This window comes from Echeneis naucrates, chromosome 6, assembly GCF_900963305.1.
Source record: "Echeneis naucrates chromosome 6, fEcheNa1.1, whole genome shotgun sequence".
In the NCBI taxonomy this organism is placed as follows: Eukaryota; Metazoa; Chordata; class Actinopteri; order Carangiformes; family Echeneidae; genus Echeneis; species Echeneis naucrates.
In genome coordinates this window covers 6,783,814-6,801,113 of record NC_042516.1, presented here as the reverse complement: position 1 = coordinate 6,801,113, position 17,300 = coordinate 6,783,814, and the positions used below count along the sequence as shown (strand labels likewise).

The 17,300-nt window shown below is 40.3% G+C and overlaps 1 protein-coding gene across 3 annotated transcripts; it reads right to left on the bottom strand.

Moving 5' to 3' along the window:
* Positions 1 to 8,913: 8,913 nt before the first annotated feature.
* On the bottom strand, positions 8,914 to 16,495 carry LOC115045454 (DEP domain-containing protein 1B). Of its 3 annotated transcripts, XM_029505141.1 has the most exons (11): positions 16,327 to 16,495; positions 14,535 to 14,800; positions 14,289 to 14,433; positions 13,272 to 13,399; positions 13,064 to 13,194; positions 12,923 to 12,970; positions 12,348 to 12,488; positions 12,050 to 12,216; positions 11,403 to 11,579; positions 9,733 to 9,915; positions 8,914 to 9,263 (listed from the first exon to the last, which is right to left on the bottom strand). In XM_029505141.1, exons 1-11 carry the CDS (start codon positions 16,372 to 16,374, stop codon positions 9,099 to 9,101), a joined length of 1,599 nt encoding a protein of 532 aa, XP_029361001.1. In that variant the 5' UTR covers positions 16,375 to 16,495; the 3' UTR covers positions 8,914 to 9,098. The 3 variants fall into 3 exon arrangements, with proteins under 3 accessions (XP_029361001.1, XP_029361000.1, XP_029361002.1); XM_029505140.1 differs by lacking the exon at positions 8,914 to 9,263 and having other exon boundaries at positions 9,523 to 9,915; XM_029505142.1 differs by lacking the exon at positions 8,914 to 9,263 and having other exon boundaries at positions 9,523 to 9,858.
* Between the last annotated feature and the right edge of the window lie 805 nt (positions 16,496 to 17,300).

The following is a 17,300-nucleotide window of genomic DNA, read 5'->3' as shown; positions in this document are numbered from 1 at the left end:
CTGGCGAAGGGGTGGATGATAATCTGAAAATACATGTGTGTAAAGTCACTGTGACAGAGCCATCGGTCAAGATGGGGCGTGTTCCTTTTAGTTGTTTTTATGTAAGTAAATGCTACACCTTTACCTTTAACGTAAGCGCTGTTCATTGGACCTGATGGAGAAAAAAAAAAACACGAGAGAGCTCACTCTGTGATTAGCGTGTCACTGTTCTCTGCATCCTTCCATTTAAAAAAAAAATAAAATAAATGGTGGTGTCTGAATCTCAGGAAAATGATCCCCCGCCTGAAGACTCACTTTAGTTGCAGAGAATATTAACATAGATTGTGCGGTTAATTTTCAAGCCAATACATTAAAAAGAAACATTCAGACCTTTTTTTTTTTTTTCCTGGAAAAGAGGACCTGCTTCATACTGAGTAAGCACTTTATCACCTGCTGCGGTTTGAATATCAGTGTTGGTAGTGCTTTTTCAGTAAAGCAAGTGATAACAATTTCAGGTTTAAATGTTGGCAGATTTAGTGTGTTGCCAGGATTTGGATGGTGGGAATTGGATCGAGCTTGTTTGTTCATGCGTGCCGAGGATGAGTGAATCTAACTGCAGAGCTGCCTGGAGCCAACCTGAAATTGGCAGCTGTGGTCTCTGGTCTCTGGTCTGTCACAGGGCTGACAGAGACACACAACCAGGCACAGTCCATATGACCACTAAGAGTAACTTCATTAAAATGGGTTTGGACTGTGGGAAGAAGCTGGAATAGAGGCTGGGGGGGGGAGGGGACCCACACACCCACAGAGCAGGCCACAGGCAGCTAGAAAACCGACAATAAGGAATGCATCATTCATTTATCGTTGAGATCTGACACCCTGACTTTTTGGTAGTTCTCACTCACGAAGTGCCACTACTCCACAAAACTACTCCCAAATCTGCAGTGTCTTTGTGTGCAAAGGCTCAGCCAGTAAAACATTTTAGCCTTCACATCATTGGTCCCACCACTGAGTTTAAGGTGACAAGCTTTTTTTAGGCCTTGAAAGAAAAACCATCCCCGACACTGCTCGTTCTCGGCAACACATTTCGTTCAACCAAACATGCCAGTCTCTCCCGACTTTCATCGGAAGTATGCTGAGCCGGACCAGCGTGCTGGATATTCTTTCTTTCTACAATCAAGTGACACTTACCAGAGATACGGATTAAGAAAATGTTCACGATTAAGTTTGAAATCAGAATTAATAATGCTAAAAGTATATATATAAAAAAATAGGCTAGATTGAAACACTTTATAAAAACGTGCATTTCCAAATTGAGTTAAAGCGGACGAGCCCTTCAGACAGCTTACTGTTTCTGTGAAGCTGGCTCTTGTGCTTCAGCGTGTAGTTGCTAAGTAATAAATGTAACGTGATAAGTTTATGAAATAAATGAATGTAGTTTTTAGGCAGACATTTTTAGCTCCCTGCTATGGAAGGGTTGCCACTGTAGATAAAAACATTGTCACTGCATTTTGTGCAATTAAAGTTGTGTTTTCAGCATATGGTGTTGTAAGTGTTATGGACACTGAAGCTTATTTTCACAATTGCCTGCGAGAGCCTCCTTATATTTGTTATGCTATTTTACAACAGTTGTATCAGTTCCCAGATTGTTTTCGTGCCGTTTGTCTGGACATGTGAAGGTCAATGCATGTTTTATGCACTTTTGCGGTAGCCATCTTTACCACCACAAAAACAGGAAATCCCGTGCAAACGAAGAATCCTGATGTTATTTGCCACGCTGTATGTGACGTGCCAAGTCTCCGTTGCAGCTTTACCTCGTTATGTTCAAACAAAAAAGCAACGAGACCTGTAACTCGGGCCTGCAGCATCGAACGGTATCTCATGTGCACCTTTGACGGTGAAGCCGTTGTATCGATCATTCACTTTTTCATTTGAAAAACACAGGACATAATAAGTTGGCCGTGGATTCTTCAGCCGCCTTCCGCCTGCCACGAGTGGAGGAGATGGAGACTGTTGAAGTTTTTTTTTTTTGCAGCAACAGCTGATAAAGTCTGATTAACACCAACTTCAGCCACAGAGGAGGAAGTAATCAGCAGACTCTCATCCTCCCTCTTAGCAAGAATTTCGCATGTGGGAGTTCTGGATTACTCCCACACATCAGAGGAGGACAGACGCTGAGGCTCCTTCATGCCCACACAGGACCAAGGACCTTTAAAAAAAAAAAACAAAAAAACAGCAGAACTGAATTCAGGAGGTGTGAAGCTGCCTGGCAGTTTGGTGGTGGGATCATGTGTGAGATGGAAAATGATGCAGACATAAAAAAAAAAAAAAAAAAAAAAAAAACAACAACACATGAGCAAAGGACAACTTTTTTCTGCATTTTTAGAAATTCTGTACATGTGGCACATCAATAAAATATTGATAATGAATGAGAATTAGATGGTAACAGCATCTTGTGATGCACTTAAAGGCAGATTACTGATAAAGTCTGAGGGATGCAAGTCGCAACTTTACATTGTACTGTGTTATTAAAAAAACTTAACCTCTTATACCTTTTACTTTTTCTGTTTGGCCTGTGAATGAAATATTTCCACTTTAACACAAAGACACATTTCTACACATTCATTCTGGTTTATATATTAAGTCACCTGCAGGATTTCTGATGACGTTACATTAAAAGAGCGCATGAAAGCAAAAACACAAACAGACGTAGTCCTGAATGTGATTAAGGTGCTGTTTCTAAGTTTAGGGTTCCTGCATGGGCCACTCAATTATACTATTTGTGCAATGATTCAGTGCTGTATGCGTTTTACTGAGGTTGTGTTGGTGTCTTTTCAAACTTTCCTGTAATAATTCAGCAGTGAAATCAAATTGTTTAGTAGAATAGAAATATATATGTGTGTGTATATATATATATATATATTTTTTTTTGTCTGTTTAATCTTTCTGTGCTTCAAATGCAGCAAGTGAGAAACAGTAAAAGCTCTCTGAAATATTTTATATCTAGATGGGATTTTCAAATCCAGGCTTTTCATTGTGTATTCATGCAGTGATATTTATATGATCATTAAACTCTGTGGAATTTCTTGGATAATTTCTTTTTATACCACAAACTACACCTGGTTTGCATTTTGAACTTCCTCAGTCTTTTACTGACAAAATGGCCAAACAAACTCGATGCCCTCACTTCTATAAAAGGAGTTTTTCTTCAACCTCATCGGTGCAAAACAGCAACTTTCACCTCGCTCGCTGTCCACGTGGGTTATAGCGAAAAGGAAAACATGCAGGGCAGCATTCCAGCAGCGTTGTTCCCCTCAGAGTTCGGTTTTTCTTTTTCTTTTTCAATTGCACAATAGCTGGCACCAAATCAACCCAATGGTCCCTCAGAGGTCTGAGGACCTGTCTTCTCATGATGCTGTGGACTGTAAATATCCAGCAAGAAGGGACTCTAGAGTAACATTCAACTTCACTCTCATTCGGTGTTGGCATTATTCCTATTTTCCATATTTTCCTCATGAAAAATTAAGCTCATCGTAGCAGCCCTGCACTTCAAATGATTTAAACATTTTTAGCAGTTAAGTTGCATTGTGGGTAATGTGAACTCTCGGTTTTGATTGCAGTTCTGGCCCACAGAGCTGCTTAGTGCACAACACAAAACCAAAGGTAAGTGTGTTGCATATGACTACTGTTTGATTGACATGATTAACAAATAAATAATAAATACTTGCAGCATTTTATATTAGTCAGCTAAACGCTGTGTTTGCATATTTTAAACTAAACTTCGAGGCCTCAAACACACTGTGACAGATGTTTTGGCCAGATTTTCTAGCAATCCGATGCACTGTTATTCCTCACGGCTGTTTTAGATAACTTCATTGCGACTCACTTGGGCGAATGTATGCGCTTGTACCAGGACATGTAGACAACCGCACATTTCTGACCCACGATGGCAAACTGCTCTCCTCCTGAGCCACACGATGTGGGTCATGCTGCATCACTGTCAAAGACGCTCTTTCTGTGACGGTCGCTAACGTAGCAACTCCCCTCTGAGCTGCAGCTGTGGAGGCCACAGGGAGCTGACAGAGACAGTCCAGAGGTGTGTACCTGCTCGCCATCCAAAAATCATTATTACATGAGTGTGAATGAAACAGACGTCAGCGCCATTTCTAGCATTCTGCTTTTTACTTTCCTCCGCAAATCATTTGGCCCGTGAAGTTTACCTGCTATGCAGGGAGCAGCAACGACAGAGAACTACGGGTGTTGTTGACGTCACTAACCCTCCCACCTTTCAGAGCAGCTCTGCCTCTGGTGATCACAAAATATTAATTGGTTCGACTGCACAATTGCCCTTAGAAAGTTTTCTCTCCTCTGAGGACTCAACATATTAGCACCGATCTTACAATCAGAGCTGCACAAAAGCTTAGTACCATTTCACACAGTACCCCCACCCCCACTTTTTTAAACCGCTACAGGATGAGACAAAAACAACCTCGCTGCGAGAAAAACACTTGAGCGAAGGGGTGATCAACATCTAAAGCCAGCGCATCGCTCAGTCACTCCTCTAAAAAGAAGCTGTTTGTCACTCTGCCTGTCCAGAGACTGCCACCTCATTTCTTCTGAACGGGCTGTTGTCAAATGGACTTTGATGGAGTGCGAATGAGCTAGACAGCCTCACAGAGCAGTGCTGCAGACGGGAGCTACGAGAAAAACCAGAGAACGAAAAGGTTAACCATTACCCAGGGTGCTTGTCTCCGTGCTTAACCTTTAAGAGAGTTGATTAAGGCGAATCTGAACTGCTTCTAATTCCCTGAAATTTACACTTTCCTAATCTACTGTGGTTTTGACTTTTTCAGGCTGCCTGCTAAATCTTTCCAGGCAACCAGTTTTCACAAAAATTACGGGGAGTGACTTTCCTGTGAAATGATAGCTCTCGCTTTTCTTCTCCTCCGCAGGGCTGGCTGTCTTCATGCTGTGAATATTTGGGTTCTTGTAATTGAGACTGATCAATGGAGACACAGTTAGCAGGCAACATGCAGAAATGAATCTTGTACGGAATACATACTGATCCTGCTGCTGTGCCGAGACAAACTAAAAGTGTAAAGTGAATGTCAACAGCAGCAGAAAAACCAATATTTCAGTTTCTTTGACATTCTTCAGTTGTTGTTGCTCACAGGTTGCTGTGATAGTGTGAGACATGAACACTACAAAAGCTCTTCCAAGTTGAAAAACCATTCACTCATTCCGTCCCCAGAAAAGCATGAGGTAAACAACATTGGCTTTCTGAACTGCAGCGCATGGACTCATTCGCAAACTCTGTTTTGTCTCACAGAAGAGGAGAAAGAATGTGTAAAGTCAGTGGTAAGTTTCATTTCCGCACAAAATCATGACAAAGCTTATTTGTCCAGTCTGCATCGGTGAGTGAAAATGGTGCTCACAAAAAAATAACTGCACTTGGACAGAACAAGTGCTCACAAGGTGACCCTAAGACCCAGCGACCCCCCCAACACTAGTTCCAAAATTTCAGCCATTATGGCAAAAAAAGGCGGAATTAGTCATCTAATGTGAAATAACAATAAACAGGAAAACGCTATTTTGTTAATTATGTGAAAAATATATGTCTGGTTTGGAGGTTTGTCTCTCAAGTCAATATACAATAGATCCTATGAGTAACACTTAAAGATCAGCAGTGCTGGGAGACCATAGACCACAGAAAAATTGAGAGGTGGAACGGAGCGGCAGTTCAACCACCCTGATGCATGACAGCTAATTGGCTGCTTCATATTCAGCTGAGGCTTTGCCCCCGTTGGAACAAAGGCTGAAGAGGTCTCTCATGATGGAGTTAATTCCCTCTCCTTCACTCCACTGCTGAGACATCAACCATTCCCAATCACCCTGAAAGCAACACTTACTGTACTATTTACAGGCACACACACACACGGGAATATTAATATATGACCACAGAGCTCTCCAAACCAACACGAATTACACTGCTCTCATCATTTCACAGCTTGCTCACATTTCCACTGCATTAATTGCAAGTGATGACTACTACAGAGCCATTAGCCTGCTACTAACGCACGCCATTAAGTGAAATAGGCAATTGTCTTGAGATAGCTGCACTTTATGTGGAGTTGGTCAGCAGCATTTCGAAAATGTTGGGCTATATATGTAAGGAAATCAGTTTTAAAATATTATCTTCCATATAAATGGACGACAGGATGTTCAAAGTGCCAGATGGCAGAAGCAGCATCTGGTTGCTTTTGTCACACAATTATCACAGAAACCAAAGAGAAAAAGCTTGCTGATTTCACAATCCCTTATTATTGTGTGGGCAGCAATGTCATTTCCAAAAGCCTGCATCTGCTGTAAACTGAAGGAAATGACCATTCAAACACCCTGGCACAAATATACTCAAAGTAAAAAGATGTAAGTGGGCATAAATGAAAATGTTTCAGGCTGGACCAAATGTTGGTCCAGCCTGAGGGCTTATGATGGTGAATCATTAACATTATCTGCCAGTTTTCAGGTAAACATCACATGGTGAATGTGATATGCATAAAAAACCCAAACAAACCAAAAAAAAAAAAAAAAAAACCTGACATTTTTCAGTTACAATGTAGTTTTATTTGAAAATCAGCATCAACATGAATTGACCTGTATTCTGTTGATTTGTTTTTTTCAAGCGAAAAGCAGCAATTGAAGTGTAACAGTTAATCCAGCATTTGTTCAAACGTATCAGTACTCAATTTTTATAAAAATAGAACAGCAGTTTTAAGTCTAAAATTAAGTGAATAACAATCTGATTGACATTGACAAATACATTGAAGACAGCCAAAGAGCATTTGAGACATTGAAATATGTACCAATGAACAAAATAGTGCGTATATACAGATTAAAACCAACAGGTACAAAGACGAAATGAGTCCGGATTGCATATACAGTAATATGCAAGTATGCAAGATATTAGGAGGCTTTAGAGAAAGGCCTGTGACAGTTCACAGCATATTGTACACCTCCTTTTTTCTTTCCCTTTTTTGAGATTAGGATGTCAACTGTATAAAATCTATGAAATGGAATTTGACGTCACACAGCAATGTTCACCCAAATCTTTTGGATTTTCCCTCATTTTTTTAGGATTTGTGTTTCAGTTTTAAAATGCAATTTATCAGCTGAAGTGCAACTCAAGCTTCTCATTTATGTAACCTTTCACAGAAAGCACCTCTCTAGGCAACCCCATGATACGTTTACTGGCACTAAGCAGTGTTCGCTGACACAGATTAATATTCATGAAGGCAGCATGATAATGACTGTTCAACAATAAATAGTGATCATGAAATGAATCTTTGTATTACAAGAGTTAAGCTCGCGAAATTACATGTTTGAAGTTCAATGGGAACTAACACTTTATCAACAATACAGTATAAGTTCCAACAATATTAACATTTCATCCTAAAATTGGAACACTGAATAAGCCAATAACAGCTTTGAAATATATTTTATTCACCTTAGTGACTTCAAGTTTGGCTTTTCAGTACAGTGGTCTAACCTGGCATCACCAGACCAAGTGCCATTTGAGAGTAGGTCTGGAATGTCTTTCTGAAAACAGCGGCACGTCCCTTCAGGCTGGAGGGCAAATTGCTGACCGCAAATCAAGCAGCTGAATGTCTCAGACTCTACATAATCATGGTCGTCAGATAGAATGCAGGTTCAGCACTCTTCTGCATTGGCTGCATGTTTCAGCCACAGTGTCAACGTCCACTTTTACACACGCTTTATGGATGAGGCGGAAGATTGACAGGCGTCAGTAGTAATGGAGATGTTGGACTGGACTGTCGCGTTAGAGCGGAACCCCAAGGCAAAGCTTTCACAGTTCAAACCCTCACTTGTAGTGAAGACCTCAGGGTAATGGCAGAGAATGAGACTGCTGATACAAGTAATCTCTAAGTGCTTGCAGTGTATGCACAAGTTCAGTAACAGGATGAGGAGTATGGACATCTGAGAGGAACACGAAGAGGAGTTTAAGTAGTCGGGCATCTCATTGGGAAACCTATATAGGTTTTCTGGGCAGGCCCAACAGTATATTTCATGCGGGCTGAGATTCCCTCAGCATCTTGGGGGGGGGTGTTTGGTGATTTGCCTGACCTGTCACCGTATAGGTAAAAATCTCTGACTGGGAGGGAGGCCAGACACATGTATCACAGTGAAAAAACATGAGCTTGCCACCTGGTGTGGATTCCAGGCTGACATTACGTCTGAGAGCTCAATACACTCCTTAAGACCAAAAACTGTTTGCCAAGAGACACAGTATTTCAAATGAAGACCTCAAAGTAAGCACAGAGAGAAGGGTCACGTATAGCAGCCTAAGTGTACTGAGCGCTCAGGGCCACCTTACATTAGACCTTTCCAACATTGCATTTTAGAAGTACAAAAGAAAAAAAAGTATCACTATTAGGAAAATTCTTAAAGTTAATTTGAAGAAACATCAGTAGTTCTTTTACTGTTAGTATTTTGTTTCCTACATGTTGCTGTCTAGCAACAGTAATTAGAAATGTATTCCTCAAACGGCCAGTTCACCCGTCCACATGAATTCCGTAGTATTAACCCGGTTTATGTTTCTTCAAGACCCTCTGCGTCGCTCTGCACAGATAAGACATTGCAGCAGGGATGACCATTTAATTGACTGAGGGAGATTTTTTTTTAATCCTTGTCCTCTCAGGACTAACTGCTTGGCGACCCATCGTTGCTGTCAACGTTGTGATGATTACTTAAATTTATAGGCAGTAGAGTGTAGGTTACGCAGCTACACTGTACCTACAGTGTGAAAGTATAAACCACACTCTTGGAGATAGAAAGCAGTTGCCAAAACTACAATCAATTTATGTGTGGATAGGGAAAAAAAAAAAAAAAAAAAAAAAAAACTTGAATAAAGTGGGGAGTTGCTGTGTTATGTGTTTTGAGTGAACTGGCCCTTGAATGAGGTTTAACAATGCTACGGGGTCAAATTCATTATTTTTAAATTACTGCCAATAAAGGCAGATTCGTCTTTGCCTCCCAGCATAGAGACTGAGGTTACAGTGTTAATAGTGCAGGATCCTTGATATAGTTTCAATGGTGGCAGATCATGCCCTAAAACTCCAGCTCCTCTGGAAAGGCTGAAAGGGCTTCTTGAGGTTGAGGAACATGAGATGAGGTTTAAGTCGAGGGGTTTTCTCTGGTATGACAGCAACTTTACTTTCCTCAGTGGGAAATCGGCTGTGGTAGACGTCTGGGTATGATCTCTGGAACTGAAGAGAGCAGTTAATGCACTGAGAAACATGGCAGGTAAAAATCAAACTGCTGCAATCATTTTGAAAGGCTATTGGTCATTGGAAAAACTCCAACACTGTGTCAGGTGACCATGGTATAACTTCATTGAACACTCAGACACCGACAAACATTTGGATTATGACACTGCCCCTGCAGTTATAGTCCAAGCCAATTTATTTATTTTTTTTTTTTTAAAGGTGCTCTCAATTGTGTGTAAACTTAGATTGTGTATTTAATGACGAGACACTCAAAAAGTCCACAAACAAAAATGATTAGGAGTCACTGTTCAACGAAGCGTAAAATCCCAATAAGTGTACAAATAAATACTTCCAGGATGTTGCTTGGAAGCAGTTTACTTTGGTGACTGTGTGTGAGTGTGTCCCTCCTATTTGACCAACATTGAATTATATATTCTTTGTATCCTTTTCCCAATAATATTGACATTACCTGTTTAAGCCTTTTTCTTTTGTCCTTTGCAGGAAGTTCTTTATCTGCAATCAAGCCCTCCAACAGCTCCTGCAGGGGGGTCTGAGTACCTATCACCTTGTTCTCCTCAGACTCCACTCTACTGATCTGTTTACAGAAAGCTGGCGATGAACTGAAGTCTGTATCTGAGCCTGCATATTTAATCTGACGGAAGACACAAAGTAAATCTTTCCATTAAAATGAAAGGATTTCAAATTTCCAGCCATCAATCTGTTTCTAAATGTGTAAAAATAGTGTACAATTTTACATTTAGAACTGTTGTCATCATAACACAAAATCTGCAATTGAGGATAGGGTTAGTGGTATCAGAAGCCAAAACCACACCTAAAATTAAAAACTTCTGCATTGATATAACACAACTAATATTCAGAAACTTTTAACTTACCTTATCACATGTAGGAAATGTTCAGTTGTTAACTCTAAGTTGTCCACAGGTTGCGTATTCTCATTCTATTGCCTTATTAGCTGATATGATTTAAGTTTTTCAAGTTTTGCTTGACACACTATTATTTGGACACATGGATCACTTTTGGAATGACAGAATATATGAAAATTATAGAAATCTCATTGGAAGGTTAGTTTTTGCTACCCGCTGCATAGAATAGTTTAATAAGAGTAATTAATGTTGTCAGTAAATATTCAGTGTGCAGGGTTGTTTCAATTTACAGTACTAAATTCAGATAAAAGCATGTTTTCCCCCATTCACAGGGTGAGAGGTGGGAAATCATTAATCCACTGTCAGATGATGAAATCAATCATGCTTTTGTTTGTGGGACAAATTATGTTAAGCACAGACTCTCAATGCAATCTGTGTACAACACTGTTTGCTACTCTGGTGTGAACGCCAAAACTCACACACATGAGCCAACTGGGCAGAAAGAATATAATAAAAGCCATCAGGACCATTCTGTCTTTCAATTGAGAGGGCAGGCACAAACCTTCAGAGAAATCCATGTCATCAGGTCTGTCTGTCTGAATGTTCAGGGGCCATATCTGCTAAGGCTAAAACTCACTCCCTATTGGCTACTTAAATTAGGGAATTAGGAGACTTTTAAAATACAATCCAAAAAGTGCACTTTTGGGATTTGCCTTCTGTTGCAACATCATGATGAACAACATTATGCTGCAAACACACTGAAGAGGAAGTGAACTGCCAATCTCTGCGGCTGCTGCACTTCACCGCTTTACTGATGTGTATACAAAAATGTGTGCAATAGTCTCCATGAGTAGAGCCTTCATTTAATTTCATCCTACAACTAATACACAATGATGCTGCTGACCAGGTGCTCTAAACCACAGCGACAGGACATTTAGAGACTCAAACGATCTGTACTCACATTTACATACAGCTCTATGTCATTTCTTGGGCTAATGTATAACCAATGTCCAAATGTGATTTGTGCTAGCAACTGAACTGAACTGAACTTTTTTTGAGCATTATTTTTTCAAGATCATGGAACCAATCCAATGGCATAATTTCGGCACTGCTGATGCACAGACGCTGTCTGGTACACGTGGATTGTGGGAGCGAACAGATGCCGCAGAAAGTGCATGCATGTAATTATGATGCAAAGAGCAGCAGGAGTCTGTTTAATTTGTTAGCAGACTGTAACTGAGGAAATTGCACTGACCTGAACTCTTTTGAGATGGGACAGGTGCTCATCAACCTGGCTTCGCAGCTTGGAGGGCGCTTGGAAGATTGTGTTGTGATGCTCCATCATGAAGGTCACCAGTTTGGTGGCCAGCAGCTCATCCAAGTCCATCTCATCTCTTGAACCCAGAACGCAGTGAGAGAACATCTGCACCATCTGAACAACAACAGGAAATGGGTTTGTAACTCCCAGCTGCAGTATACATCAACTATAGTCCTTTCATTCTAAAATTAATATTGAGGATATACACAAAGATATAAAACGATGCGCATCAGTTAAACAAATTCATAGCAACTTTTAATTTGGAAAGTTGCTGATCTTCTGTTTATGTAGTGAAATGAAAAGTATCCTGGTTCCCCTGGAGAAGTGTATGGAATAGTAATTAGGACAGTATCTTCTAGGATTTTGGATAATATTACTAATATCATCTCTGTGCCCTAAGGTCAGGTTTTTTTTTTTTTCTGTCCCTCCTTAGATAATGTCACAAAAACATTTCACATTACATAATCTGCCTAAAAAGTTTTCAGAATGTTAATGATTGTATAATATTGTTTACTTAAAGTAGCAGTAATAATTGTGCAAAATAGTATGAAGGCATGTTGCGAAAAACTGAGAGGAATTTATACCAGGGTGCGGGTTGCAATAGTGTCATTGAGTGGGGGCAGGCTGGGATTCTGGCAGACCCGAGCCATGAGACGAAGCAGAAGCTGGAGGCGTCTCCTGTTGGGTGGCGGCAGTAAGAGACAGCTGGCCTGAAGAGCCTCAGTGGCTAACTCCTCCTCTTGCAGCAGACCTGCAGAGATATGATGAGGGGAGTCTTGTGTTTAAGGGCAAGCATACAGCCTAGACCAGGTGAACACCAGCAAAATTTAATCTGTACCAGTGAACAGATATTAGTAGAACATCCACAGGATGAATACTCACTAAGAATATTGACAAAAACTTCATATAAATGGAAAGTCAGTAGGGGTGCTTTGAGCCTCTGAAAATAATCTGCTACTGTTTTCAGAACATCTCTCTCAAAGCCTGGGTACACTGGCTGTTTGGTACCATTGCCATTAGGCCCTGAGAACAAAAGCATACAACAAAAACAAAGATCAGTCTTCTTTGCGCTTTTTAAAATAATTGAAAGCTACTCAGTAAAATACAGATAATTAACCAGTTAAATGGGAAATGGCACCAATGATGCCCATGAAGGAAACACAATTATTGAATTGAAATAAATAAATAAAAAAATAAAGACAAGAGCTTTGAAATATTGTACATCATTGTTTGTTGTGCATTGTTGACAATATAAGCCTTGTGGTGCCTAATAATGGTATTCTTTATAATACTATAATACATATATAATTGCCTACTGTAAACAGTTCAAAATACAAAGTACAGGGCAAAGGTTTGGACACACTTTCCTATTCATTTGAATGAGAAGGTGTGGCCAAACTTTTGGCCTGTACTGTATTAAAAATAATGTTCAAAGTTATCATAATATGCATACTCACAATTAGCAAGGCACTTCATTGCTGATACTACCCAATAGGGCATGTCCTCTGGAAAAGCAAAAAGAAATAAGTGACTACTAATCCTCATGGAAGATGCAGCAGAAAATCTGTTGTTCATCCATTTCTTAAATCAATGCTTACCTGCTTTGTTCTCCAATACGACTATGCCTGCTTTATTAACACTGAACACATTGTGAACAATATGTTTTCCATTGACATGTGAGGGATTTAACACTCCATCCAATGACTTAAGGCCCAGAACTCTCTGTAAACTAGAACAACAAACATTAAATAGCTACAAAAGAAAAAACCAAAAACAATAGAACAGTAAATGAAAACAGTTACATACTGTGAAATTGTCATTGATTTCCAGATGTGGTCCACTTGTTTTGGAGTAATTTCCTTCCTGCGTATGAGCTTACACTCATGCACATCACCAATAGCCACACTGTGCCTTTTATTCCACAAATCTGAAGTCTGAAGGATTCAAAAGGAATGAAGGAAAAAGTATCTTAGTTTATATTCTAAATGAGCAGAAAAACTAATGAAATGGTTCAGGGTAATAATGCAAATCAAATCTTTATGCCATATATTATACCTTTGTAAAATTGTCAAAGGCAACTGTCAGTGGAGACACACTGGATATGTTGCTTATGTGCATGGAGATGAAGATATTGGTATGTTAATTGATGTTTTGACAGTATTCCAGGAATATTACACAAAACTGACTCTTCCTCTATAATGTCTCTTTATGTCTCGGCTCTTATGATATCTGTATGTGACAGATACACTAAAATATATGTTTTCAACCATTTTAGCAGTGACATAGTATAGACATTTTCTGTCAAAACAAATAAGCAATTAATTTAAAATAAAGAGAAGTGAAAAAGCAGGTATTCTGCAAATTTGCATAAGGCGATAGAGCTAGCAGCAGCAATGATCCTGCAGACATCCAACCAGTGTCGACATGTTTTTCTGCAGCAGATCAAAAGGCAGCCACGACACACTTCGGCAAAGTCTATATCCAGACTAACAAATGGAAATTTGTTTTAAATGATAAGTCCAAGTAAAGAAAATAACATTACTGTGTGTCTGACCAGACAAACGTGCAACCTCACACAGTACAAAGTTAAAAACAAGGCCAGTCTCCTTTTTAGAGACTTTCTGTTTTCATGAATGCTTGACATACATGCGACAAAAGTGAGGCTTTTTTCATAAAAGACAGTTTACATCAACAACTGAAACTGCAGAGACACATGAAATCATCTCATCCTTCAGCTGACTTTGCATATTATCACAGGCTTTAAGTTCATCATGAGTCTGCGCAAACACAGGAGGGGCTGGAATATCTTTATCGTTTGCTCACCAGCACAGCAGACTTCATGGGCGCAGTGTTTTCCTGCTGAGGCAGTTCTTCGTAGTCATCCCAGCGGATGAGTCTGGGCAGGTCAAAGCTGTCTCTCAACAGAGGTCGAGTTGGAAAAGACTTTAGAGGAGACTGTATGGGGAACCTGGCGAGACAGACAAAGAGCACTAAGCTCAGTGCAAAGGGCCTACTGAAGATGTAGTAACAATACCTTTATATGTATCAAAGGACAATGGCATACAGTACCTGTACAGATGGCTGCTGTCCTCAAAGTCTTCTGTCCCATGGCGTCCTTTGATATCTTCAATGACATGGGCCTTGAGGAACTTCTTAAGCAGCTGCACTGTCTGGTAGCGGGTCACCTCAGGCCCAAAGTTGTAATTGCGCCTCAGTAGCTCATGCAGGTAATCTACAGCCTCAGACCCTGTGAAACTGCAATCATAGTAGCGGAAGTTTGCCCAGTGTCTTCTCAGCGGCATGCCTCCTCGGAAGAGTTTAATGGTTTCATTCCACTGTGCAACAGGGAGAAATACAGGAGTCAGAAATGCTTTACAGTGTAAACGAAAATCTGATTTAGGTTGTTTCCAAAAGTATTATTTAAACAATGATATTTATTGAGTTTTGCAAATTTGTTTCACTGGATATATAACATAAACATTAGTTCCTGTTTATAGCGTTGAGATGGCTGAGTAGGGCATTTGTGCAACTACAACTACAAAACATAACAACATAATGTGGGTTAAAACAGCACGGACAGAATCACTCAGGAACCCCCCCAAGCCCCCCCCCCCCCCCCGCAAAAAAAAAACAACAAAAAAACCCTTATCTACTCTTGCGACAAAAAAAGTAGGCAGTACAAATAGAGAAAAATGAACAAAACAGATAAAGGGAAGAGAGTGGGAAATAGGATGAGGAAACAAAAGTCAGGCAGCACGGCAGCATAGTGATTAGCACTGCTGCCCCGAAACAAGAAGGCAGCCGGTTTGGTTCTCAGGTCTGGGGCCTTTCTGTGTGGAGTTTGCATGTTCTCCCAGTGCCTGTATGGGTTTCCTCCTGGGACTCTGGTTTCCTCCCTCCACCCAAAGACATCATGTTTGGGTTAATTGGTGACTCTAAATTGTCCGTAGGTCTGAGTGTGAGCAGTTGTTTGTCTCTGTCTGTCTCTGTGAGTTGGCCCTGTGGTGGACTGGCACTGACAAAATTTGTATTTAGTATTTGCTGAATTACCAGTTTTGATTCTCTTGACACTGAGTGTGATGTCTTTTTGACAGAGGGAACAGCGTAGTCCTTCACAACAACATGAATGATGCCTGAACTCCATGGTGCTGCTTTAATTTCAGGATCCTGGTATTGTGCTCCGGCCGACTGTCTCGTCTTCATAGTACACTTCAATGGATCAGAGCCTTCCTTACTATTATCAGACACCACCATGCCTTTACTCAAATGGCCTTTTGGGATGAAAGCCCAACAGGAAAACGTGAATTTAAAAGTACACTGGATGGGATAATTGACATGCTTGTCAGGATTTGGCTTTGAAAAATATAATAACATCAACACCTATATTCAGTGATTTTTAATATTACAAGTTCGAGACAGAAGTACATAAAACATCCAACAGGATCACCAAGTTGTGCATGTTTTTTTTTTTTTTTTTTTTTTTTTTTACAAGGACAAAAGTATGAGGTGTCACAGATATTTGAAATGATTTCTGACACCCACGTCAGCACAGCACATTTAATCCTCCCTCCAAAGAAGACTAGGACAAAGTTTCTGGACATGTTGCTGTGCCGTTAGCAGTATCTTTATGAAAAACCTTTAACTCTCATGTAACCGTTAGCTACATTTTAACTTTCAACGAGCTTCTATCCAAAAACTACATTTGTAAAAGTGCATTACTTCATTATATCTGTCTAATATTTAGATTAAAGGCACTAAATGTTCACCGATGAAACATGACACATTTACATCTTTAAAAGTTAACGTACGGCCTTCAGCGTCAACGTTAACCGAGCGTTGCTATCGTTACCGACGGACTCACCAGCTTGGTCGCCCGGTACGGACCCGGTCCGATGACTTTACCCTCCATCCGCACAGCAAAAACCCGGCTCGGCTACCTTGAAAACATCGAGAAAAATAACTTGGAGAAAACTTGTCGGAGTCTTTGACTGCAGGTGGAAACAGCACGGGACAGTCTCCGAGCAGGGACGTTGCTGTAAACTTTGAATCTTCTGCGTCACAGCAACGGGGCTCCGTGATTGGACGGATCGTCGGTCCCGTGACCAGCTGGAATGCAGCGTTCATGAATGGAGGTGGTACAATACCCACAATGCTGTTCGTCCGTCAAAATAACAACAAGGATCACATGCCGCTGCTTCATCCACTACTGGTCATCTGTTGTATTTGCTGTATTTGAGTTAGAGTTTAAATAAAAAGACTCAACACAGACCTGATCGATCCTACGTGGTCTGTCTTGAAGGAATTGCTCGTTTAAAATGTCTCAACTCCATTTGACCAAATAATTTTACAGGAATCATCCATATTTCAATATTAGTTAATAATCTAAACAACTTCATGTGATATCAAACATACCAATGCACTTTTATGTTAACAGAATTTTAACAGAAGCCACATCTCTGGTAAGACAGAAAGATGTAAGAGGAATTGCAGGGAATTTGCAAGACCTTCTCAGAATGGAGGATCAGTATGGTTGAAATACAGGGAAAACCTAGGCATTCTAAAATAGCTCTTAACTTGTTTCTTCAAACACCCTGAAACGCATAAATACTAGAAAACCTTGTGTTAAGTCAGTCAGTCAACTGTCACCATTGTGGAAGGAATATTCTGCATGGCTGAGGCAGAGCATGTAAATTTAGCTGGAGAGCCTACAGAACCTTATATAGACACTGGACCCTTATGCTTTTTCAAAATTCTTATCACAAACTACACTTTTTTGGACTTTCACACATTCACTTTTTATGAGGCAGCGCCCCTGCCCCAATGCTAACATTCAGT

What these genes read in the sequence shown, in the direction of transcription:
- LOC115045454 (XM_029505140.1), bottom strand. Translation starts at nt 16,374, where the DNA reads ATGGAGGGTAAAGTCATCGGACCGGGTCCGTACCGGGCGACCAAGCTG. An exon ending in CGTACCGGGCGACCAAGCTG is followed by an intron (nt 14,801 to 16,326) that starts GTGAGTCCGTCG and finishes CCTGTTGCACAG; the next exon opens with TGGAATGAAACCATTAAACT. An exon ending in CCATGAAGTCTGCTGTGCTG is followed by an intron (nt 13,400 to 14,288) that starts GTGAGCAAACGA and finishes TGAATCCTTCAG; the next exon opens with ACTTCAGATTTGTGGAATAA.